Below are 24,361 nucleotides of genomic sequence, written 5' to 3' on the forward strand. Positions count from 1 at the left end.
TTAGCAATCCCACCCCTATCTTGGTTTCGTGTTCATCAGAGGGGTAGTTACCTAGGAGGAAGATGTCCATTATTTCCCTACTAGGACACTCGAGCTCCTGGGTCTTGGTTTGGTTGGTAATTCAATCTGCTTCTAATAGTTCTTATGGGTAATCTCATTCAAACCTTCATGTCTCAGTCCCACTCTTGCCCTAGTGTTTATGTTTACTATTGCTGGGAATCACCAGAAATTCATCTCTGACCGACACAAAGGCTGTCTTATTCAAGAGTGTCAATGGGCAGCTTTTTCTGATCATAAAACTCCATAGCTCGCCGCCGGGCGGCCAGCAGGCAGAGCCTGGCACCATTTGGTGCACTGGCCGCCCGAAGCCAGGGACCCCCTCACTGCCTTGCGGCGGTGGTCTTGGCATGCTGAGTCCTGGTTCTCGGGTCCGGCCTGGTTGGGCCGCTCCCCCAGGGCCGCCCTGAGCCCTGGGGGGCGGCCAGCCGCCTCTAGGTCAGCCAAGGTTCCAGTCCCTCCCCCACTCGCCCCACCTCTAGCCTATGGCCGAGGGGTGGAGCTAGCCCTCTAGCCCGGGTCTGGAGGTTCCCACCTGGCGGGCTTACCCCGGGGGTGGGGGAAGCGGTAGCACTTGGGCCTGGGAAATAGCCGGGGACCCCCTCACTGCCTTGCGGCGGTGGTCTTGGCATGCTGAGTCCTGGTTCTCGGGTCCGGCCTGGTTGGGCCGCTCCCCCAGGGCCGCCCTGAGCCCTGGGGGGCGGCCAGCCGCCTCTAGGTCAGCCAAGGTTCCAGTCCCTCCCCCACTCGCCCCACCTCTAGCCTATGGCCGAGGGGTGGAGCTAGCCCTCTAGCCCGGGTCTGGAGGTTCCCACCTGGCGGGCTTACCCCGGGGGTGGGGGAAGCGGTAGCACTTGGGCCTGGGAAATAGCCGGGGACCCCCTCACTGCCTTGCGGCGGTGGTCTTGGCATGCTGAGTCCTGGTTCTCGGGTCCGGCCTGGTTGGGCCGCTCCCCCAGGGCCGCCCTGAGCCCTGGGGGGCGGCCAGCCGCCTCTAGGTCAGCCAAGGTTCCAGTCCCTCCCCCACTCGCCCCACCTCTAGCCTATGGCCGAGGGGTGGAGCTAGCCCTCTAGCCCGGGTCTGGAGGTTCCCACCTGGCGGGCTTACCCCGGGGGTGGGGGAAGCGGTAGCACTTGGGCCTGGGAAATAGCCGGGGACCCCCTCACTGCCTTGCGGCGGTGGTCTTGGCATGCTGAGTCCTGGTTCTCGGGTCCGGCCTGGTTGGGCCGCTCCCCCAGGGCCGCCCTGAGCCCTGGGGGGCGGCCAGCCGCCTCTAGGTCAGCCAAGGTTCCAGTCCCTCCCCCACTCGCCCCACCTCTAGCCTATGGCCGAGGGGTGGAGCTAGCCCTCTAGCCCGGGTCTGGAGGTTCCCACCTGGCGGGCTTACCCCGGGGGTGGGGGAAGCGGTAGCACTTGGGCCTGGGAAATAGCCGGGGACCCCCTCACTGCCTTGCGGCGGTGGTCTTGGCATGCTGAGTCCTGGTTCTCGGGTCCGGCCTGGTTGGGCCGCTCCCCCAGGGCCGCCCTGAGCCCTGGGGGGCGGCCAGCCGCCTCTAGGTCAGCCAAGGTTCCAGTCCCTCCCCCACTCGCCCCACCTCTAGCCTATGGCCGAGGGGTGGAGCTAGCCCTCTAGCCCGGGTCTGGAGGTTCCCACCTGGCGGGCTTTGGAGTTTATATTCTTAAACCTCTAATGGTATATAAAAAGAAAAGTGAGATTTTTTTTTTTTCAAATATATGAAATGGAACAACATCTCTTGTTAAAGATTTTCATGATGGCTTTCTGGTAACTAACTCTGACTGTCCAATATCTTCATGTTGTAACTCACTTCCCCTGCCCGCCAGGAGACGCCCCTAGAGATGTTCACCTTGTATTCTTCCCTGCACTTTCTTTCTTCATTGCAGACTTCTGCCTCCCTTCGATAAACCTCACTGCTAACCTTTATTCTTAGTTTCTGACACAAATTCTACTTCGCAACTGCAATCACAGCCGTCTTCAGAACATTCTTCTTACGATTAGGTAGAGACTCATCCACTTTGGAATTGTCTCCGTTACTTAGGAAGTATTTCTTGAACACCACTAGAAACCAAGTTGTGTGTTGGAGCCTCTGCAGGAAGCACAGCAGAGTTGCAGCCCTCCGTGTTTACAGTGTCCAGTGTTCGGTGAGAGACAGACAGTTCAGTGGTGCTTGCGGCACGGCGTGTTCAGGTCTGCAGTGGGAGTGTGCTGCTTTCACCAAGCCTCCTCTGTCTTCGTGGCGGTGAAGTGCCCCTGGAAGCCTTTCCCTGTCGCACTTCCGACTATTTGCGCTTTCTAAGTCAGCATACGTCACAAAGCACAGGAGATCTTCCCTTTTATGTTTGCTCTTTTAGCATTATCAGCCTCTACTTTCTTGAGATTATCAGCCATTACTGTCCATCTGTTATTTACCAACTGTAGGGTTATTGCCATGTGAGAATTATCTTAGGCACTGCTTGGGTAGAATTCCAGTGTTTTTTATATTTTTCTTGGTTGCATATTAGATTAACGTTACCCGGCTTGTTATTGAATAGACCAATGTGTTGATGTTAGTGGCTGCCTCTGATCTGCACCTGGAGTGGGTGGTTTGTCAGTGTTATCCCCTAATTTCAACAATATTTTAAAAACGACCCTCAATATCTTTAGCAATTAATGTGTTCAGTACACTTTATTAAAAACCCTTAATTGGGTCTCCGAGGTCCCAAAGATGAGAATTATAGTCTCTAGCCCTAAGACACTCAGTATCTGGAAGAGCCCAAATTCTAAACTACAGAAGCGAGTACAGAAGTTCCTCGGTATGCAGAGCAGAGCACAGCACGCGTGAGTGAGTTCGAGTGAGCGTTGTCCGAAAGCCGATGGCCCAGAAGGGAACACGGGGAGCCAAAGCCAAGTACCACTCTGGTTTTGAGGCTGGGTGCAACGCATGGATGTCTGTTTACAAACGAGAAACTTTAAGTGGCATCGAGATATGTTTTTTTTCTTTTATTCTCTAGCATTCATTTAGGTAAGCTTTTAGAGAACAGGTGGCTCCTATTCTGAAAATAATGGAAAATAATAGAGCAATTGTCTTGGTAAAATATGTGAAGTAAATGCGGGTGTGATTGTGTTTTGTCATTTGTTATTTCAAACTGGAGAAAAAGTCTTGATTTTAGTGTTTATAGCTAGTATATCCGTATTTTTTTTAAAAGCAAGGAAGTATTCAAAACTAGAAATTCAAGTTGATCCTTAAATGAGAAACTATTTTCAACCAGTGTATTCATAAGCATCATGTTTCATTATATAAATGACTTGGGCTTAGAGTTGATTTTTTTATAGCCTTATATCTTCTTAAAATTAAAATGTTATAAACAGTGCAGAACTCCCAGAAAGTCTCTTGAGGATCAGCCTTGGTTGCTGTGAACGAGCATAAGTTGTAAGGAGCTCTTCCAACATTTCTTTATATTGTTGGTGGCTCTGCAGGATACGATTTTTATTAAAATAATGCCATGCATCTTCCAGGTCTCCCGACCCCGGGCTCACAAGCACCTTACAGGGTCTGTGTGTCCCAGACACGCACCTGGTGGAAGTAGACGGGGACACGCTCTCCCTGTACGGCGCAGGCGCACTGGAATCCCTGGACCGGAGCTGGAGTGCTCAGACTGCAGGAATGGTCACCACTGTCTCTTTCATGTTCATAGAATTCGATGACATTGTCCAAGTGCTTCCCAAGTTGAAGATCAAGTTTCCTAATTGTCTGGTAAACATTTCCTTTCAGTAGTATATGTGAATTATTCTGAGGCATGACTTGTGTGTTTAGCTTTTATTTATATAGTTTCTAACTGGCTGGGAAACTAAGCTTTTGTGTTAGTTTTTCCAAAGCTGGAATTTAAATCAGGGCTCATAAATGGCTTTGCAGTTTTGTGTCAGTGTTGGAAATTATAGTCCTAAAAATGATCCTTTATGCAACAGAAAAGACTAATATAGTTATACTCAAACTCTGCTTTTACTTCACATTGCATTCAGCAGGACCACACAGCCTTGTATTACATATTTAGTTATTGTACTTGGTATTGATGGGACATGTACATACAATACTGAAACTGCACATTAAAACTACTTTGAGAAGTTAGCCTTCCGAAGTTCCGATGTTCACCGTGTTATGTATTAGTATGCATTTGCAGAAAGTGGTTTCTGTAATGAGTTCTCTCCCGAATTCTTGTTGCTGTTGTATCTCCATTAGGCAAGGGTCATTCCTCACTTACTCTTTCACGCTGGTTCTGGGAAGGAGACGGGTATGGGAAAAGCCAGGCAAAGCCCCCGCGGCACCCTTGCCCTTGTGACTTGAGCTTTCTGAACCCATTCCAGCCAGCCTGAGCAGCGCCAGGCAGGACCCGGGAGCCTCGTGGGCCCTGTATTCCTAGAGTGTCTAGGTTTCCATTTCCAGTCCTTCCTTCTGTAGGCTTAATGTCAGCGTAAAGCGTGTAAAATCATGGTAGCGCCAGAAAGAGTCTGAATTATTTGACACTTACATAACTTCTAAGAGTCTCAGCTTGTTAGTAGATGGGGTTATCCTTTTGAGAGTCACCCAGAATTCAATATTGGATGGAGTCCATCAATGATGTATTGAATGAATTAAAGTTATGTAACTCTATGGCATGCAGTTGACTTAATGTAATTGAAGACATATTTGCTAAGCCAAACGTTTACAGATTTACTTGGAGAGTGGTCAGTGAGGCTCTCATGTTAATAGTTTCAGATGGTTCAACTCAGCATTCTGTTATTTTCTGTCTTAATTCTGAAGCACCTTAAATTCAAGGAGACAAACCTGGTCATGTTGCAGCAGTTCAATGCTCTGGCACAGCTCCGTCGGGTTGACCAGCTGACCATTGACCCTCAAGGCAACCCTGTGGTCAACTTCACCCTCTGGAAGTACTACGTACTGTTTCGTCTCAGCCATTTCAGCATGCAGAAAATAAATGGAACAGAGGTACGCTATGCCCAGGGCACTGCGGCGAAGGTCGTAGGGGAAATAGTAAGATTTAGTCAAATAGTAAAATGTGACTTTTGAGAAGTACTGTTTTTTTGTACAGAGATCTTGATATTTAAACCATGGAAAAGCTATAAGTCTTACCTAACATCTTCTGGAGCACTAAGCACATTTTGACAATAAAAAAGGAACCAGGTCACGGTGAACATACGTTTGCTTTTGTTTGTAAGCTAAGGAACTGGAAAAAATGAAAAAAAGAAATAAAGGAGAAAGTAAAAAATGAGAGAAAAAGGAGATGAAACCATCATGAAATGAGCCTTGGCACCGCTTGGCTGACGATTGGCTAGCGGGTAGTGCCAGCTGCCTGTGTCACAGCCACTTTGGGCTTCTCTCCAATGAACTAGAAAATTGTCACCGTAGTGATTTTTAAGCTGACTCCTCATGAGGGTATTCCTTCAGTTCCTTTGGATCAGATTCTCTTTAAAATGCGATTTGGAAGAGAGCAGCTATGCTTCTGGCTGCACCAACTTAAAATAAGCCTCCGGGGGGGGGGGGAATAACCTTCATTACGTTGTTATTTGTATTACAGTTATCTCTTGCAAATTAGAAACCCTCTTCCTATAAGATCTGAACTGTCATCAGCTTTACGAGCGTTGTGGCTATGCTTGCCCACAGCTGCCATGCTGCAGGTCCCTCTGGTCTGGAACAACCACTGGGAGCCAAGCTAAGCAGCGTGTCCACCCACTGTGCTAGGCCGTGACAGCATGAGCCCTGCAATGTTGGCCACTTCTGGACCCACGGGCTGACTGGTTTCTCTAGGGGGCTCTCTCCTGTGTGTGACTTTGTGTACCCTCGGCAGTGGCAGAGAGACAGTCCTGCTGTGTTCACGTAATTAGCCTCCAAGTTTTCCTAGATCTGCAAAGAGTACTACTTCTTCCTCAGTAATGACTACACTGTTGCCCTGGTTAACCCTAAATAGTGTATTTACCATTAAGAATGGATCATTTCTAAAGGAGTACCTTATATGATGGAACTTTGAAACAGAGAAGTGTAATGACATAGAGAAAATTCAAGAAGAAACCAACAGAATTGATTCTGATTTAAAGTTCTGAAAAGTTCAGGCCCAGCGTGGTAGCGTAGTGGCTAGAGTCCTCACCTGGCATGCATTGGGATCCCATATAGGCATCAGTTCTAATCCTGGTGGCTCCACTTCCCATCCGGCTCCCTGCTTATGGCCTGGGAAAGCAGTTGATGGCCTAAAGCCTTGGGACCCTGCACCTACGTGGGAGACCTGGAAGAAGCTTCTGGCTCCTGACTTCAGATTGTATCAGCTCCAGCTGTTGTGGCCACTTGAGCAGTGAACCAGCAAATGGAAGATCTTTCTCTCTCTCCTTCTCTCTATAAATCTTTCTTTTTAAATTTATTTTTTAAATGATCTTACTTAGTTGATTAGGGTACACGGAGTCAACGGCTACTGGAAAGTGGGTATAAACCTGACTTTCTAATAAAAATAAACACATCCTTAAAAAATTTCTGAAAATTCCAATGCCAGAGATATTTTATGTCTTACTAAGATAGCTAACAAGCTTACCCTCTTATAAAATCATTAATATTTTGTAGTGTAATTACACTGAATTTGTGATATTAATTCAAGTAGTATTGAGAGCCTGGAGGATCAGATGAAGTAGTGACCTGTATTGGCCGCTAGGTGACGCCATTGCACCAGCAACTTAGTTGTCAGTCAAAGTAAGAATCTGAGTAGTCCTATCCTGCACTTGAAGAGTCTGTGTGTAGGTGTTTATGAATTACGAGTTCTTCTTCAGAAAATGCCTGTGCAGTGTGTGACAGCCTTAATGAGGAAGACAAAATTTAGCTGTACTGATATTTCTTTATTTTTAAAGATTTATTTATTATTTTTATTGGAAAGTCAGGTATACACACAGGAGGAGAGACAGAGAGGAAGATCTTCCATCCAATGATTCACTCCCCAAGTGGCTGCAATGACCAGAGCTGAGCTGACCCGAAGCCAGGAGCCAGGAGCTTCTTCCGGGTCTCCCATATGGGTGCAGGGTCCCAAGGCTTTTGGCCGTCCTTGACTGCTTTCCCAGACCACAAATAGGGAGCTAGATGAGAAGAGGAACAGCGAGGACACGAACTAGCACCCGTATGGGATCCTGGCACGTGCAAAGCGAGGATTTAGCCACTAGGCTATTGTGCTGGATGCCACACTGAGGTTTCTCAAACAGAACTCTGTTGGTATTCTGGGCCATAGAGTTCTTCCCCAGGAGGACTGTCCCATGTACTGCACCTTACCCACCAAGTGCCAGTAATACCCCTGTACCAGGTACAAGCCAGCAGTGTCTCCAGACTGCCCAGTGGCCTCCTGTTGGTCATCGCTGTGTTGTGCATACAGACCAGCAGCTTTTAAAATGCAAGCAGCCCTGTTTTATAATACAGGAAATAGGTCCAAATATTAATCCAAGTCCTGCTTTCTGCTTTTGAAGCAGAAATACTAACAGGGATTACTATATAATGGTATATCACAGGATGTACCTATGACAAGTTATCCTTGTGGGGAGAGAGGCTCAGCTACACAGAATGAGCAGGAGTATCCTTGCTAACCCTGAGAGAGTTCCAGCTCTTGGCGAAGCACACCGTTGTCCTTACAGGGGCGAGTGATGAGTAATACCTTGGCCTACCTTTGATAGATTGAAATGAATATTCCCATTCACCTTGGAAAAAAACTTTCCCCTAAAATATTCCAGTCCAAGAAGCTGTGGGATTTATGAGGAAATTCAATAAGAATGCAAGGCACCTCAGGCCTCTTGCTTAGGAAAGAAAAGTTTCAAAATCAGCTAACTTGTCAACCCCCAATCAACTTCTATCACCATGAGCCACTTGTTTGTCTTCATTTTAATGAAGTTCCAGGAAGAAGGAAGAAAATGAGGATTTTGGGTGCTCAAGCCCATAAGAATATGCCTCCTTGAGCTAACAGGAAACACACCATTGGAGTGTGTCTGTGGGGTACACTGGGGGTGTGTCTGTGGGATGCACTGTCTGGGAGTGAGTCTGTGTGGTACACTGTCTAGGGGTGAGTCTGTGGGGTGCACTGTCTGGGGGTGAGTCTGTGTGGTACACTGGGGGTGAGTTGTGGGGTATAGTGTCTGGGGGTGAGTCTGTGGGGTATACTGTCTGGGGTGAGTCTGTGGGGTGCACTGTCTGGGGGTGAGTCTGTGGGGTATACTGTCTGGGGTGTGTCTGGGGTACACTGTCTGGGGGTGAGTCTGTGGGGTGCACTGTCTGGGGGTGAGTCTGTGAGGTATACTGTCTGGGGTGAGTCTGTGGGGTGCACTGTCTGGGGGTGAGTCTGTGGGGTATACTGTCTGGGGTGTGTCTGTAGGGTACACTGTCTGGGGGTGTCTGTGGGGTGCACTGTCTGGGGGTGAGTCTGTGAGGTATACTGTCTGGGGGTGAGTCTGTGGGGTATAGTGTCTGGAGGTGAGTCTGTGGGGTATACTGTCTTGGGATGAGTCTGTGGGGTACACTGGGGGTGAGTCTGTGGGGTATAGTGTCTGGGGGTGAGTCTGTGGGGTATAGTGTCTGGGGGTATGTCTGGGGTACACTGCCTGGGGGTGAGTCTGTAGGGTACACTACCTGGGGGTGAGTCTGTGGGGTATAGTGTCTGGGGGTGAGTCTGTAGGGTACACTACCTGGGGGTGAGTCTGTGGGGTACATTGTCTGGGGTGTGTCTGTAGGGTGCACTGTCTGGGGCTGAGTCTGTGGGGTATACTGTCTTGGGATGAGTCTGTGGGGTACACTGGGGGTGAGTCTGTGGGGTATACTGTCTTGGGGTGAGTCTGTGGGGTACACTGTCTGGGGGTGTGTCTGTGGGGTACACTGTCTTGGGATGTGTCTGTGGGGTATACTGTCTTGGGGTGAGTCTGTGGGGTACACTCTCTGGGGGTGAGTCTGTGGGGTGCACTGTCTGGGAGTGTGTCTGTGGGGTACACTGCCTGGGGTGAGTCTGTGGGGTACACTGCCTGGGGGTGAGTCTGTGGGGTATAGTGTCTGGGGGTGAGTCTGTGGGGTATAGTGTCTGGGGGTGAGTCTGTGGGGTATAGTGTCTGGGGGTGAGTCTGTGGGGTATAGTGTCTGGGGGTGAGTCTGTAGGGTACACTACCTGGGGGTGAGTCTGTGGGGTACACTGTCTGGTGGTGTGTCTGTGGTGTGTACTGTCTGTGGCCCATAGTCCTGCTGTTTTGACCTTCCCTGCCCTTTTCTCTCTCTCTGTAGGTAACTCAGAACGACCTGATCATGGCCGAGCGGCTCTTTGGCATCCTTGCACATGTGGCATCGTCTGAATTACCCCAGTACCGTCTGGTTTCAATTCTGGGCGATGCCAGGTAGCCCTTTCACATCTGTTGTTTTTAATAGAATGAGACCATTGCACTCGGAGAAGAAATGAATTCTGCACACCCATCCACTGTGTCATGTATACATCCCACAACCGTGTCTCTTGGACTTGGGCTGTGGCTGGCTCTATTCCAAGCATTGGGGATAGAGACACAAATCAGACAAGGGCCTTGTTCTTGTGTATCACAAGATCTAAAAATTAGTTTGAAGGTGCGCAAAAAGGGCACAGGAGAGGGGCTGCACTCTGGAAGAACGTGGGGGAGGGCTTCACAGGGACGCAGCATTCCATTGGATTCTTCAGGGCTGAGTAGAAATCACCCAGATAGGGGCCAGTGTCGGGACATAACAGGTCAAGGCAGCACTCGTATCCCTGGCTAAGGATGGCCACCCACATGGGAGACCCAGAAAAAACTCCTGGCTACTAATTTTGATCTGGCACCAAATGTTGTGGCCACTTCAAGGGTGAATCAAAAGATGGAAGACACCGTCTCTGTTTTCATAACTGCCTTTAAAATAAATAAATATTTTTAAAAGAGGTTTTTCAGGTGGAGGAAGGATATAGAGAAAAAAATCTGCAAAAGCCCAAGAAGTTGTCCATAGCTCCCAGGAATTGGAGTGGGGGGTGATATGAGGTAATTGATGGGAAATGGTGAGTAACAGTGGTCCTGTGGGTGCAGAGGCTTGTGGTCCGTGCAAAACGAAAAATGAAAATCTGCTTGGTAGCAAGCACAGTCACGTGATCAGGCTGAAGAAGGCTGCCATTGAGCAGACCAAGACTGAAGGAATGGAGACCAAGCAAGAGATCCACAGTCCAGAAGAGAGATGCGGATGAGGAGAGCTGGGGCAATCCTTGGGACGAGTAGCTGCTACAGCCTGACAGGCAGTTGCATGGAGGGAGGTTGTAGAAACCACATGGCTAAAGTAGTGAGAACATGATTAGTACCCACACAGGTTGGCATCCGCAATGCCTGTGCAAGCTCAAGGAACCAATCTTTAGACTGGACCTCCAGCAGCGACTCCGAAAGCAAGCTTGCCAAGAAAGCATCACTTGTGTTCTGGTACTGAGCCCATAGTCATACCGCCTTAGCTACACTGGGGACAAGGAAGGACCTGCCTTCCTCCCAGACCCTCCCAGAGCCAGCTGCCCACTGTGATTTACATAGAATGGGTGCCTGGTGTCTTCCTCCTGCCCACAACCTCCCCTACCCCCCTTAACTCCCTGTGAATCCAAAGCTGACCCAAGAACATCTGATTGATGGACACTTTTAAGATCTTTTTTATTGAAAAGGCAGATTTACATGGAGAAGAAGAGACAGAGAGAAAGATCTTCCATTTACTGGTTCACTCCCCAAGTGACTACAACTGGAGCTGAGCCAATTTGAAGTCCGGGTCTCCCATGCAGGTGCAGGGTACCAAGTCCTTGGGCCATCCTCTGCAGCTTTCCCAGGCTACAAGCAGTGAGCTGGAAGGGAAGTGGGGCAGCCATATGGGACCCCAGCACTTAGAAGTGGAGGATTAGCCAGTCAAGCTACCATACTGAGCCCTGATAGAGTCTTAAGTTTGTTTCAGAATCCAGAAAGCTATTTTGAAAAACAAAACAAAAAACAAATACAAAGGGGGTATTGTATTCAAGAAATTACAGTGTAGAAAGTCATCAACAAACATTATGGTTGCCTAAGCAAATATTTCTGCATAGAATGATTTTATAGTCTGAAAATTTAAATTCCGAGAAATTCTCAGAGAATGAAAGTAGGCAAAGTTTCCTTCCCTGTTTAGGAGAGAGAATAGATACTAATTCACAAAAAATTACGGAAAACAGGTATTTAACTACACGTCTGAAATTTTTAAGGTCTGCTGATAGAAAGCTATAGAACTAGTTAACTAATTTTCAGAAAGAAGGTAGGAAAATAGAAAAGTATATGATTTGCCATGATAAATGTTAATGAATAAATCCTCTTATTAAGAGACAGTAGCTCTCAGCTTGTAGAAAAAATTGATGAGGTGCTGTTTTTGTGCAGCGTTGCCAAAGAAACCCCTAAAGACTGAATATCCAAGGGATTGAAAATGTAAAGGGACTGTTAATATTACTGATAATATAACTGATGAGACTGAAAGCTGCTAGTCACCAAAAACCATGTCATAAAACAATGTAACCAAAATCACACCTTCTCCACGTGGCAACCAATAAAGTACATATCAGCAAATTTCATTATTATAGTAGGATATCATTGATATACTACGCTCATAAATCCGGTCAAATAAACCAAAGTAAAAAAAGACTATGGAGGATTTAAATAATGCAGTTAACACACTTTAAAAAATCAGTATGTTAAATATACACAGGTGAGCGTGACTGGAGACCTTCCCAGGTGGTTGGCGACACCATCAGGGAGAGGTTGTGTCAGGAGTGAGCCTACCTCTCCTGTTTTCAGGATTTCCTACAAAAGTTCCCTGGTTTAAGCAGAAAAGAGAAGGTCATTGCTGAGAAGCTATAAACCAAAAGCAGCCCTCAGGCAGACTGACGGCCTGAATGCATAACACACGGGTGGCTTCACAACGCTATCAAAGTTTAAACGTCACTTTCTCTAGCTCTCTGGGAAGAGCAAACACATTTCCTCTCAGGAGATTATTTTCCACTTTGCCTCCAAGAATCCCCACCGATGATTTTCAAGGGTAATGGCCAGCACACAATAGAAAAATTAATAAATAACCACACACACACACACACACACAAAACTAAGCCACCATGTGTAAGAACTAACAGAAAAACAGTCCGTGGACACAGACCCAGGAATACTTTTGAAAAGTTGCTGCATTAAACTCCAAAACTGTGAAATTGTAAGCAGGCAGTGAACACAAGGGTGCTTCTGTAGCATGCATGTCAATGGGAACCAGCCAGAAATCTGAGCCCACCTTAAGCAGAAAGGGTTAGATGTGGGCTGGCCAAGGCAGGAGCAGGGGAGTCTCATGGCTCAGAACCAAGCTCCCCAAGCAAGCAGGAGGCATAAGCCTTGTTGGGCTTGCTGTCAGGGAAGTTATACACTTGCTTGTGATATTTTGGGGGTGATCCTGGAAGGGAAGATGTGTATGTAGAAGAGGGTGGGCACCCATGTCCACTGAGTTAGCATCATGTATGTTATGCATTTCATGCTCAGCTGAAGGTGGAAACGGAACGTTGGAATGAGGGATCTGGGGCTTTCAGCATCAGAAAGGCTGAGCACCGGCTTGCTGCTTGTGCACAGAGCCTTCCGCGGGCTTCAGTGGGTCAGAGCTGGTGGTTTCCTATAAAGGGGAGGTCAGCACTGAACCTTGTGCTCATCCACCCAGCTGTGACTGAGCTGCCACTTGCAGGAACATCTTACAGGTTGCAACTGGGATTCAAATGGGGTTGGCTTGTTTTCCCTGCAATTGGAAAGGGGATGGTTATGCTTAGTCTATTTCACAAGAGAAAAATAAACTGGAACCTATCTGGAGATAGGAAAAAATGTAAAAAGTCACCCAGCATATCTGAAGAAAACCAAAGGAAGTTTTATAAACAAAAAATGTGAAATTAGACTCCTGCAAAAATGGACAACAGTGGTAGGCTGATGTGGCCGGGGGTGCGGAAAGTAGGGGATGGGAGTTGACAGACAAAGTGCGGAAAGGAGGGGATGAGAGTTAAGAGGGCAAGAGGAAGAGAATCATGGGAACACTGTGGGAAATCCCCGAGTGTGGCCAGGACGGAGAAAGCACGCAGCAGTGAAAGAGACGCGGAAGACTGAACCACAACCTGACAGGATAAAGGAGGGCTCCTCCCAGGGCCACTGAAATCCGGTGAGCAAATTTTGCTGAGTCGCTAACACAGGGACGTGCCCGCCCATAGCAGGGGGAGAGGGGCAGGTGGACCCTGGGAACAAAACAAGGGCAAAGGAAGTCTGAATTGAGGAAAGCGTGGAGCTAGGTGACCTGGATGGAGGAGGAAAAGCCATTGTATAGAAGGAAACAAAGAGGCCGGGAGAACCTGGGAACTGGAATCCCCCCGCACCAGGCTGTGCCACGCCATGGGCCACGAGAGCTACTTGAAAGGGAGACCTAATATCTACCTCTAATATCACCCGGGACTGAGGTGCCCACTGAGGCACCTACAGGATTGCAGAGTCGTGGGAGTGAGGAAGAGGGGGGAGGAGTAAGCTCTCCCAACAGAGTAAGCACACACACACACACACGTAAAATTAGAAATTAATGAGAAGATTTTAGACACAGTTGAAAAAAGTCAGCTGAGAGATGGGTTAGAGGGACTCAAGAACCCAGCATAAAGATCAAAGAAGAGCATATGTGGGAAAATGGCAAGGAAATTGAAAGATGACCTGAGTTAGAAGATTCAATATCTGTTGGACTAGGGTTGCAAGAGTCATGACAGAGGATGGGGCAGAGACAACAGCAGCCTAATGCCAGAGCTGAGGAAGACACAAGTCGACCTCTTAAAAGAGTTCAGCCAACAAAAGGAAGACAGATGGAAAGAAACCTACACATGATTCTATCACAAGGAAACCAAGGAACAAAGGAGAACAGCTGTTGAACAACTAAGAGAAGAGAGGCTATCTAAAAAGGAGTACAGACACCAGTTGTCTTCAAGACAGCGATGGTGGAAGACAGAAGACAGGACAATAACTGCTGTGTTCTGTGTGCTGTGTCCATGCACTGAGTGCTATGTTCCATGTACTGAGTGCTATGTTCCATGTACTGAGTGCTGTGTTCTGTGTACTGAGTGCTGTTCGTGTACTGAGTGCTGTTCGTGTACTGAGTGCTGTTCCTGTACTGAGTACTGTGTTCTGTGTACTGAGTACTGTGTTCCACGGAGTACTGTGTTCTATGTACTGAGTGCTGTTTTGTACTGAGTGCTATGTTCTGTGTACTGCGTGCTGTGTTCTGTGTCCTGAGTGCTGTGTGCTGTATTGAGTGCTGTGTCTGGCATACTGAGTGCTGTGTTCTGTGTATTGAGTGCTGTGTCCTGTACTGAGGCTTGTGTTCTGTGTACTGGGTGCTGTGTCCTGTACTGAGTGCTGTGTCCTGTACTGAGTGCTGTGTTCTGTGTACTGGGTGCTGTGTCCTGTACTGAGTGCTGTGTGCTGTGTCCTGTACTGGATGCTGTGTTCTGTGTACTGTGTGCTATGTGCTGTGTCCTGTACTGGGTGCTATGTTCTGTGTACTGGGTGCTGTGTTCTGTGTACTGAGTGCTGTGTCCTTTGTACTGAGTGTTGTGTTCTGTGTACTGGGTGGTATGTTTCATGTACTGAAACTATTCCTAACCTGAACCTGTACACATAGGCAGACGTGTATTTTAGGGCTGATGTGGCTTCTAAGATTTGCGATCAGTGTGGACCTCTGGCCTGGTAGTTAAGGTCTATTTCCAGGAAGTCATAACACAGCCGTTACCACCTCAGCCTGCCTCAGCTATATAAAACAGGTCCACTGATGGTTATGGTGAAAAGCCAAACGTCATCAGATTGAAGTGAAAATTAAGCTCAACTATGTGTTTGTAAGAGACGCATCTGAGCCATAAGGCTGCAATGAAGTTTGGAAACTTAAAAAATGGGAAAGGATAACCCATATAAATTTGAACCAAAATAAAAACAGAGCCCTTGTGAACTCAGCCAACTTTGAGGTTAATACTAGAAAGAAAGATTACGTCAAATGATGGTGGATTCTGTTTGCCAGAAAGATACAGCAAATTTAAATATGCAGACACCTGTTAGGATAACCTTAAAAACTTACAACCCCCAAGTGGACAGAACTACAAATGCACAATTAAGGTGGGAACTTTTAATATAGATACTAAATTAATGAATAGAACAAGTATGTGATAATACTGATAATATGATAACAGATTTGACTTAATGGACATTTAGGGAATATTCCTGCCAACAACTACAAAATACACATTGTTTTCCAACACATATAGAACATTTATGAAAATTGACCAAAAGCTATCCGGGAAGCAAAAGTCAGCATATTGCAAAGAATCAAACTTGCCTGGCATGTGTTCTCTGTTAATGCAATTGAAACTTTAGCCCAATTTCAGAATGATAGCCAGGAATCTCCATATATTTGGAAATCAAGATGTATTTCTGATTAACCCATATATTAAAGACAATCTCATAATGGTAATTTGACACTAGTTTGTACTGAAATATAATAAAAATATTACATTTTAAAACTTGTAGGATTGGTCCTAGCGTGGTGGCCTAATGGCTAAAGTCCTCGCCTTGAATGTGCCGGGATCCCATATTGGTGCCGGTTCTAATCCCGGCAGTTCCACTTCCCATCCAGCTCCCTGCTTGTGACCTGGGAAAGCAGTCAAGGATGGTCCAGTGCCTTGGGGACCCTGCACCCAAGTGGGAGACCTGGAAGAAGCTCCTGGCTCCTGGCTTCGGATCAGCTCAGCCCTGGCCATTGCGGTCACTTGGGGAGTGAATCATTGGATGGAAGATCTTCCTTTGTCTCTCCTCCTCTCTGTATATTTGCCTTTCCAGTAAAAATAAAATAAATCTTTAAAGAAAAAACTTGTAGGATTATATTAAACTGGTACTAAATGAAAGTATGTTACTCTTGAAGCGGGTGTATCAGGAAAAAAGAAAGTCCAAAAATCAATGCACCTCACAAAATTAGAGGAAAGAAGAGTGAACCTGAAGGATGTTAAAGGGATGACATTAAAAACAGAACTAATGGGAAGTTGACTATTTTAAAAGATTAGTAAGAGAAAATGCATGCGATAGTAGTAAATAGATGCTGGTAAGAAGCTATGTGTTACCTTTTCTTTATAAAAAGCATTATAATACCTCAATATTCAGTCAAAGGGACTAATTAGGTGAATTGTGATCTGTATACAGTTGGCTTTTATTTACTTATTAACATTGTAATTTTAGTGATGTGGGAAATGTCATTGTGTAGCAGCATTCATTGAAAACTTTATTTGAAAATAAAATTTTAGCATGATCCTCACTTTTTACAAAAATTCTTTTTACAAAAATCTAAATCAAAAATACAAGCACTTCATTGCAGATTTGTTATAAACTTGTGGTGACTTTTGAAATCCCTCCCTTTCGACTTTTCACAAGCTTGTACCATATGAAAGTTTTGAAGCAATGTCATACGTGCAAATCAGAGACGAAGTTTTTTAAAAAGCGTGCCCCTGCGCTACCCCAGTCCTCACCTCGCAGTTCCTGGTGAGCGAGTAGGTCCTGCCACATCCCTTAGCTGCACTGTGAGTGGTGACAGCCACAAGGGGAAGTTGCTGGAGGAGGAGGATTCAGAGCTGTTCTGTGAGTGTAGCTTGGAGACTATCTCTGCCTCCCTGCTTAGTCCTGGAGGCTTCCTGTTTCATTATTTAACCTCCTGCCAGGATCTTGCCTGAGTGTTGCACCAACAGTTGGAGGTGACTGGTGTTTTGGTTTTTGTTTTGTATGATTTGAAACCAGTATTCCAGCCCACGTTCTACTTAAGAGTAATTCTACTGAACTGTGTAACAGAATTGTGAACTATTTGTGTGATTTACAAGAGACAACTGATGTGTTTTGAATAGGAAGATTTTTCAAAGTTTTGCCTGTTTCACTTTCATGGGTTGGGTTGTTTTGTGCTCTGTGATGTGATTTTTGTATTGTTTCTATTAATGTAGACTTTTTGCAATTTAGAAGTGTTTGAGGCATGCTTATGTTAATGAGGGATGGTTACTGGATCAAAATGGTTTGGTCTGATTGGATTACTAGAACGATTGGAGTCCTAACCTGAGCTCACTAGATAATGAACTGAAACTCACAAAGCATGCCCAGAAATATGTGCTTCTCTCTAAAGTCGACAAAAGCAGCTCGATTTTAATAAGCCCAATAAGTGTGTCTCTAAATCTCTTTTCTGTTTTTCTACAGGAAAAAGCAATTCCGGTATCTACTAGAAACCAAAGGGAAAAAGCCTGGAATTGTCAATGAAGAAAATAATGATAGCAAAAGACTTGTAGGGGAAAATACAAATCGTGCGACGCTGAATTATACCACAAGAGACTTTTATAATGAAAAGCTAGAGGTAAGGCAATCATTCATATTTGGAATTAGTGCCTGGATACTTCGCACCTGGCCCGGTCTGGGGGGGTTGGACCTTTCACCATTAGTTAAGATAACCTTTTCCCATCTCAGAATGTTAGCCTAGCATGTGAAGTGGAATGCAGTAGACACCAAGAAATTAGGAAGAAGTAGTATCCCAAGATGAAGGAGAGCCCATGGCTCCAGTGTCTTAGTTTCAGCAGAAAAAAAAAAAAAAGTTTAGGAGAAATCCATACCAAAAGTCTAGGCCAGAGTAGGGCTAAGGGCCATGACCCAGCTGAATTGTAAAGGGATGGAGACCTGCTGTGGTGCTGACCCGCGCATGCCAGACCAGCTGAGGCCACAACAGAACTGCCACTTCTGACCCCTTGGCTTAGGCCATGGTGTTGTGATTAGATATTTCATGCAATTAGTCATACAATAATTTAAGCCTGCTCTGTTCCTCACTATAGCTATTATCCAGAAATAATGGAACCAGTCCTTCCTTTATGTGTTCAGAGCAGTTTTAGATTTTTATTTGTTTTCATTTCGTTTTTGAAAGTCAGAGAGATAGATGTCTTCTGTCTGCTGGTTCACTGACAGGGCTGGACCAAGCCAAAGAAAACCTATCTGGGTCACTCATGCAGGTGGCAGGACTGCAAGTACTTGGGCCACCATCTGTTGCTTCCCAAGGTGCACACTGGCAGGAACAGAGTAACCCAGACTCAAACCAGTATCTGTAGTGCGGGAGGTGGGCATCCCAAGTGGCAACTTCTGCTACTGAGTCAAGTACCCAGCCCTGTGCTCAGAGATTATCGGAAAAATTCATGTTGTGCTGCTTTAGGAGCCACAAAATAGCTAAGCGTGCAGTGCCTACCTTGGTGTAGCTCATAGGAAAGCCGAGGACTCCCAAGTGTCCTGATTGTCCTCTTAGTCATTGGACCAAAATGCTTGTCCCAGCGAGGAGCTTGGAGGCCCCAAAAAGACCAAAGAAGATAAAGTAGACACATTCATTGAGCATCTGTGACTTACATGCAGGGAGTTGTAGGAGGAAAGAGATCTATATAGGGAAGAAGACAGATTCATACGGTTCCTCAAAAAGCATATGGAGCTAGACTGATACATGTAGAGATAAATCATATAAAAAGAGACATGCAGGGCCCTGGCGCAGTGGCCTAGTGGTTTAAGTACTTGCCTTGAACATGCCGGGATCCCATATGGGCCCCGGTTCTAATCCCGCAGCTCCACTTCCCATCCAGCTCCCTGCTTGTGGCCTGGGAAAGCAGTTGAGGATGGCCCAAAGATTTGGGACCCTGCACCCGTGTGGGAGACCCGGAAGAAGCTCCTGGTTCCCTGCTTCAGATCGGCGCAGCACCGGCCGTTGTGCTCACTTGGGGAGTGAATCATCGGACGGAAGATCTTCCTCTCTGTCTCTCCTCCTCTCTGTATATCTGACTTTGTAATAAAAATAAATAAATCTTAAAAAAAAAGAGAAACATGCATATAGCTTACCAAGAGGAAGATCTGTGTATGTCCTCACACAGAATATGCACATTTATATACATACATGTAATTTAGTGATTCTATAGTTTACTGTATATTGTGTGAATTTCTAATTAATACTTATCCTAAGTAACTATAATTTAAAATAATTAATTCTATATTATATAAACATATAATCTGGAAGTGAAATAACCAGGTAAGTAGTATTCAAGGCTTTTTTTTAAAAGATTTATTTATTTTTATTGGAAAGGCAGACTTACATGGAGAAGGAAAGACAGAGAGAAAGATCTTCTGTCCATTGGTTCACTCCCCAAGTGGCCACAAAGATCCAAAGCCAGGAGCCAGGAGCTTCTTTCAGGTCTCCCATGCAAGTGCAGGATCCCAAGGCTTTAGGCCGTCCTCTACTGCTTTTCCAGGCCGCACGTAGGGGGCTGGATGGGAAGTGGAGCAGCTGGGGCATGCACTGGTGCCCATATGGGATCCAAGCACTTAGCAAGGTGAGGATATAGCCACTGAGCCATCACGTCTAGTCCTGTTTAAGTTTTTTTGTTGTTGTTGTTTTGTTTTAAGCACAGTGGGATTTTTTTTTATTCAAATCATATTGTAGTTGAAACCCAGTATTGGCAAAACAAAGCAAAACAGCAGAGCTGCTGGTGTTAGAGTAGAAAAGTAGGGCATTCGGTGCTTTCCACAGCTGGATCATCTGTCCTTCTCGTTTCCCTTCAGCCCCTCCCCAGCCAGAAGTGTCTCTGAAAAATCACTGGAAAACAGTGCAATGATAGTTTTGTTGGCATCCTGAAAGAGGTTCAAATTCTGATTTAGGTTCTTCTAATAGAAGGAAGGTCAGAGCCCCATGAGGTAGTTGTCCGCTACTGAATAGCTCTGAGCATGAAGTCTGAGCTGCATGAAGTTTATATCTGCCTTCCAGTAGCTTTTACAATTCTATTGCCACCTTTATGTGGCAAAGAGATATTTCCTTAAGGAAGCCCTTCAACAACCTGAAGTCAGTTACCTTGTCTTAGCCCTGTCTACATACCTCGCTCACTCAGCACATACTGTAGACACAATAGGCCCTTGCCCTCATGGCTGTCACATTCTAATGGGGGCTGCAAACATAAATCAGTCAATCAGGAGAGTGGAGGAGAGCTAGCAAACCCACATCCAGAGGCTCTCTAGCAAAGAGGCTGTCAGATACTTAATCATGAAGGATAGGTGAGAAGTGTATGGCAAAAGGCAACAGGAGCCTCTGAAAGTTAGCATGATGTGGCTGTAAGACCATGAAGCACAAGCCAGATCAGGGAAGCCCAGAGCCCATGAGCAGTCCTGGTGAATGAGTGCAGACGGGGCGGAGTTAAAGGGTGAGAGAGGACAGGTAGTAGAGGGCTATGGGAAAGAGAGGCAACAGAGACCTCCTGGTATTTGCAAAAGAGGAAAATGAAAGCTAAGCCAGCAATTGTTGGAAGTCCTTTCCCTGAACATAGCTGGTCCTGAGTCAGAAGAAATTAATCAGTATATTTGGGAAATCCAAGTGTATTGACTTTCATAAACAAATTTATTAAAATGTCAAAGAGCTGTATGTAAAACAAGGACAGTTTCATAGATAACTTTGCCCAACTTGTAGGAACAGATAATTGATAATGATTTTTAAATTGTTTCCAGTTACTGAAAAATAAGGAAAATATTGCCACCACTTCAAGGCAGACAGCATGACATATTATCACACAGGAAAAGAAAAGGCCAGGTCAGACACGTAAGAATATTAATGCAAGATTCTTTAAAACTGTTCATCAATTAGCTTACAGAGCATTAAATGAATAACAAACATCATAGCCAGTTGCAGTGTATTCTAAGAATCCCAGCAAGATCCAGTAGCTGCACATTAAGACTTGTAGGTATAAGATGAAAAATCATTATTTCTGTTAATATTAAAAGGGAATTTCACACAATTCAACACCCATTCTTAAGGTTTGGCTCAGTAAACGGATAGGTCAAGATTAGAAGATAAGTATCATGCTACCTGGGGAAACTGGGATTCTGATATCCACCCCCTGATCATCTCTCTGTCCTGCTGTAGGGGAAACCTGGGACTTGCCACTAACCAACAGAAAATGACAAGCAGAATAGGAGTTTGCAGATAGGATCTGTATCCTTAATCGGTGATGCCAACTGAGTTCAAGGAAAAGTGTTTGTTCCAAGTCAGCCAAACCCAGTTGGGCTAGTTCTTTAGAAGAAGGTTCAACTTCCCTGGCAGAGTGTCTGGTGGCCTTAAAGGCTCATCTGCCATGTTTGGAGAGGTCCCATGACAAGGACGCATGAGATGCTCCCAGGAACTGATAGCCCCTGGCCAACAACTTTTGTCCTGTAACCAAGAGAACTGAATCCTGCCAGCACCCTCCTGAGCCCCAGAAGGAAGCAGTACATGAAGAGCATGGGCAGCACTGGCAGCCTGTGAGGTCTTGAGGACTCCCAGCCAAGCCATATTTTAAGTTTCCAAGTTTGAGGTCAATTTCTACTCAGAAATGAAACACTGGAGTTAATGTCAGGACAAGGATGCCTGACATCACCGTGATCATTTCCTGGATAGACAGTGCAGTTAGGCAAGAACATGAAAAGAAGGGAGTCAACTTATGAGTTGCAGACAACATTGTGGACCGTTTCAAAATCCCAAGAGAATTGAGAAAGTTCAAAAAGCTGTAAGAAAATTCAAAACAGCAGACGCCAACAGCTTCCATATTACAAATAACAAGCAGAGAGAGGTTAAAATGGGAGGAAAGACCTCCCGTACTATAAGCAACACACAAAGATAAAATACCTCATGATTGGCCGGCAATGGGCCTCTCAGATCTTTCGAAAGAAAATTTTAAAACATTAATCAAGCAAGCAAAAGAATTAGGCAAATGAGAAAAACTTGTCGTGTTTTGCATAAGAAAGATCTCAAGTAAATCCTTAAAAATGTAGAATGTTCTCAATGAAAATACCAACATTTTTTAAGCTTTTTAAAAACACGGTGATCTTAATTTGAACTGTAATACTGCATCAAGGTGGAGGAATCCACCAGGGGGGAGGGGAGGGGGAGGGGTGGAGGGATTCCCAGAGCCTATGAAACTGTCACATAATGCAAAATAATTAATAAAAAATATATATATATATAAAATCAAAAAAAACACGGTGATCTTAAAGTACATGTGGAAAAGTAAAAAAATGGCCACAGAAACTCTGGAAGCAAAGAGCAATGCGAAGTCTGCCTCAGGGGATAGTAAGGCACATTAGAGAGCCTTCTTCTGAGCAGAACTGGTGTCTGTGACAACACTGTCCCGTTGGGTGGGACAGGAAGTGTCTCTGTCCAAATGCGAAGAGAATATGAGACACGACAAAGGCGGTCTCAAGCAAGTCAGATGGACTGTCCAACAGGTGACTGCGGACCTAAGAAAAAAGAAACATGATATTTGGACATCTGGCACACATCCAACTAGGGCAGATTTTAAAGTTTATAATGAAAGTGTAAAAATTCTGGAAGAAACTATATGAAGTCAATATGTACGCTTGGGATGCGAAAGGTCTTCCTGGGGCTGAGATAAGCAAAGGCATATGACAAACTGTAAAAACAGTTTGTAACGAGTCCTCTAAATCATAAAGATCTTTTAGCTTTTAGTTAGAAAGATTCAGCAATCCAACCTAGTAGAATTACTCACTCAAAGATAAATTCAAAATTTAACCATTTACTATAACAAAACTGTCAAACTGAAGAATGAAGTATGTATACAAACCCTTTTGAATTATATTAGGCGGTTATATTGAAAGCTGTTTAAGGAGCTGGTGCTGTGGTATAGTGGATAAAGCCATTGCCTGTGACACTGGCATCCAATATGGGCGCCAGTTCATCATGGCTGCTCAGCCTCAGATCCAGATGCTCGCTAATAGCCTGGGAAAAGCAGTAGAAGATGGTCCAAGTGTTTGGGCATCCACCTCCACCCATGTTGGAAGCTCCTGACTTCAGCCTGGTCCAGTGCTGGCTATTATGTCCACCTAAGGCATGAAGCAGCAGTCGGTAGATCTCTCTTTAATCTGTCTTCCTTTGCTTGACCCCCCTCCCTCTCTGTAACTCTATACTTTTTTTGTGTGTGGGGGGGAGAAAAGTCCTTAAAGAGTATTGAAGAATAAATAGAAAGTTTGTGTTCAGGGAAACTCTCTGCATTGCAAAGATATCAGTTCTGCCTGATAGTATTCATCCTTTTAAGGCAGTTCTGCTTCAGATATGAGCTGATTCTGGAAGATGTCTGATAGAGCAAAGGACCCAAGGAGCCCTTGCCTCGACAGAGAGGAACTGCCCTTACACAGAGTCAGGAATACCGGGCTGGCAGACGAAGCAGGGAGCCAGAGCCGCCCCCAGAGGATGGAGAAACTTGTTAATGATATTAGAGGGTATGATTAGGCAGCACGTGGTCTTGAGAAAAGGGGGTGTCCCCTCAGCAAAGCACACTGGACTCTTCCTTCACCCCAGATAGCAGAATTTAACTCCAGATCAAGCAAAAACCTAAGTGAAAAAGCAAACTTTAAAGTTTTTAGTTTTTTTTTTTTTTAAATAAGAAAAGCTTTATGACCATGATTGGACAGCTTGCAAGTTTTTAAATATCTAGAGTGCACGAATTATAAAAGAAAATTGTTGGTCAATTTGACAGTCAAGGTCATCTTGTGGTTTTTTTTTTTTTCAATGTAGAAATAGCTTCAGTGGAGTCATATGGGCAGTTTTAATGAAAGGGACTCGAACAATCAATAAGCAATAAAGAAGTCAAGACAAAGAATGTTGGGGCAATTTTGAATGGAAAAGAAGGAATATGAATCCACAGAATATTTTGGAAAGATCTTTAGGCTGACAGGAGCCTTGGGTTTGAGCCTATCCCTACCACTCACTCCCTCAGAGACCTTGCCATGTGCTTCAGTCCTTGAGCCGCGGCCCAGGTCCTTCGCTTACACTGTGCTTCTCATATCTTGAAAAGTACTCAAGTTGCTGCAGCACACGGTACTCATTCTATCTTGTATCTAGCCTGACTTGTGGAGAAGGTTAGGAAAGGAGCACTCTCAGTTGAGGTCAGGCCACTCTTCGTCAAACATATTTTGTTATGCATAGCGTAATTCTGTTGCTTGGTCATTGTCCATTCTCCTGACCCATCTAAAGGAGGTTTCAGATGGACATAACCCTGCAGAGACTTGGAGAAATCCTGCCATAGGAGCTGCAGACTTAGGTGGACTGCTCAGGGCCACATGACAGCCGCTGCTGCCTCCAGAACTGAGCTGTCTGGTTCTGAACATGCAGGGCGTCACAGTGCCTTCCAAATTGGGTGCCCCGGCTTGGA

General features: G+C 45.5%; 1 protein-coding gene across 3 annotated transcripts in view; it reads left to right on the plus strand.

Moving 5' to 3' along the window:
* LRRC49 (leucine rich repeat containing 49) overlaps positions 1 to 24,361 on the plus strand; it is a 174,682-nt gene that overhangs the window by 145,601 nt on the left and 4,720 nt on the right. For all 3 annotated transcript variants that reach the window (XM_058665291.1, XM_058665294.1, XM_058665293.1), the window contains 4 exons: positions 3,573 to 3,810; positions 4,855 to 5,040; positions 9,334 to 9,443; positions 17,355 to 17,508. In XM_058665291.1, coding sequence (XP_058521274.1) covers positions 3,573 to 3,810; positions 4,855 to 5,040; positions 9,334 to 9,443; positions 17,355 to 17,508 — 688 coding nt within the window. The remainder of the gene's footprint in view (positions 1 to 3,572; positions 3,811 to 4,854; positions 5,041 to 9,333; positions 9,444 to 17,354; positions 17,509 to 24,361) is intronic.

The sequence above is a fragment of the Ochotona princeps genome, chromosome 6 (genome assembly GCF_030435755.1).
Source record: "Ochotona princeps isolate mOchPri1 chromosome 6, mOchPri1.hap1, whole genome shotgun sequence".
Taxonomy (NCBI): Eukaryota; Metazoa; Chordata; class Mammalia; order Lagomorpha; family Ochotonidae; genus Ochotona; species Ochotona princeps.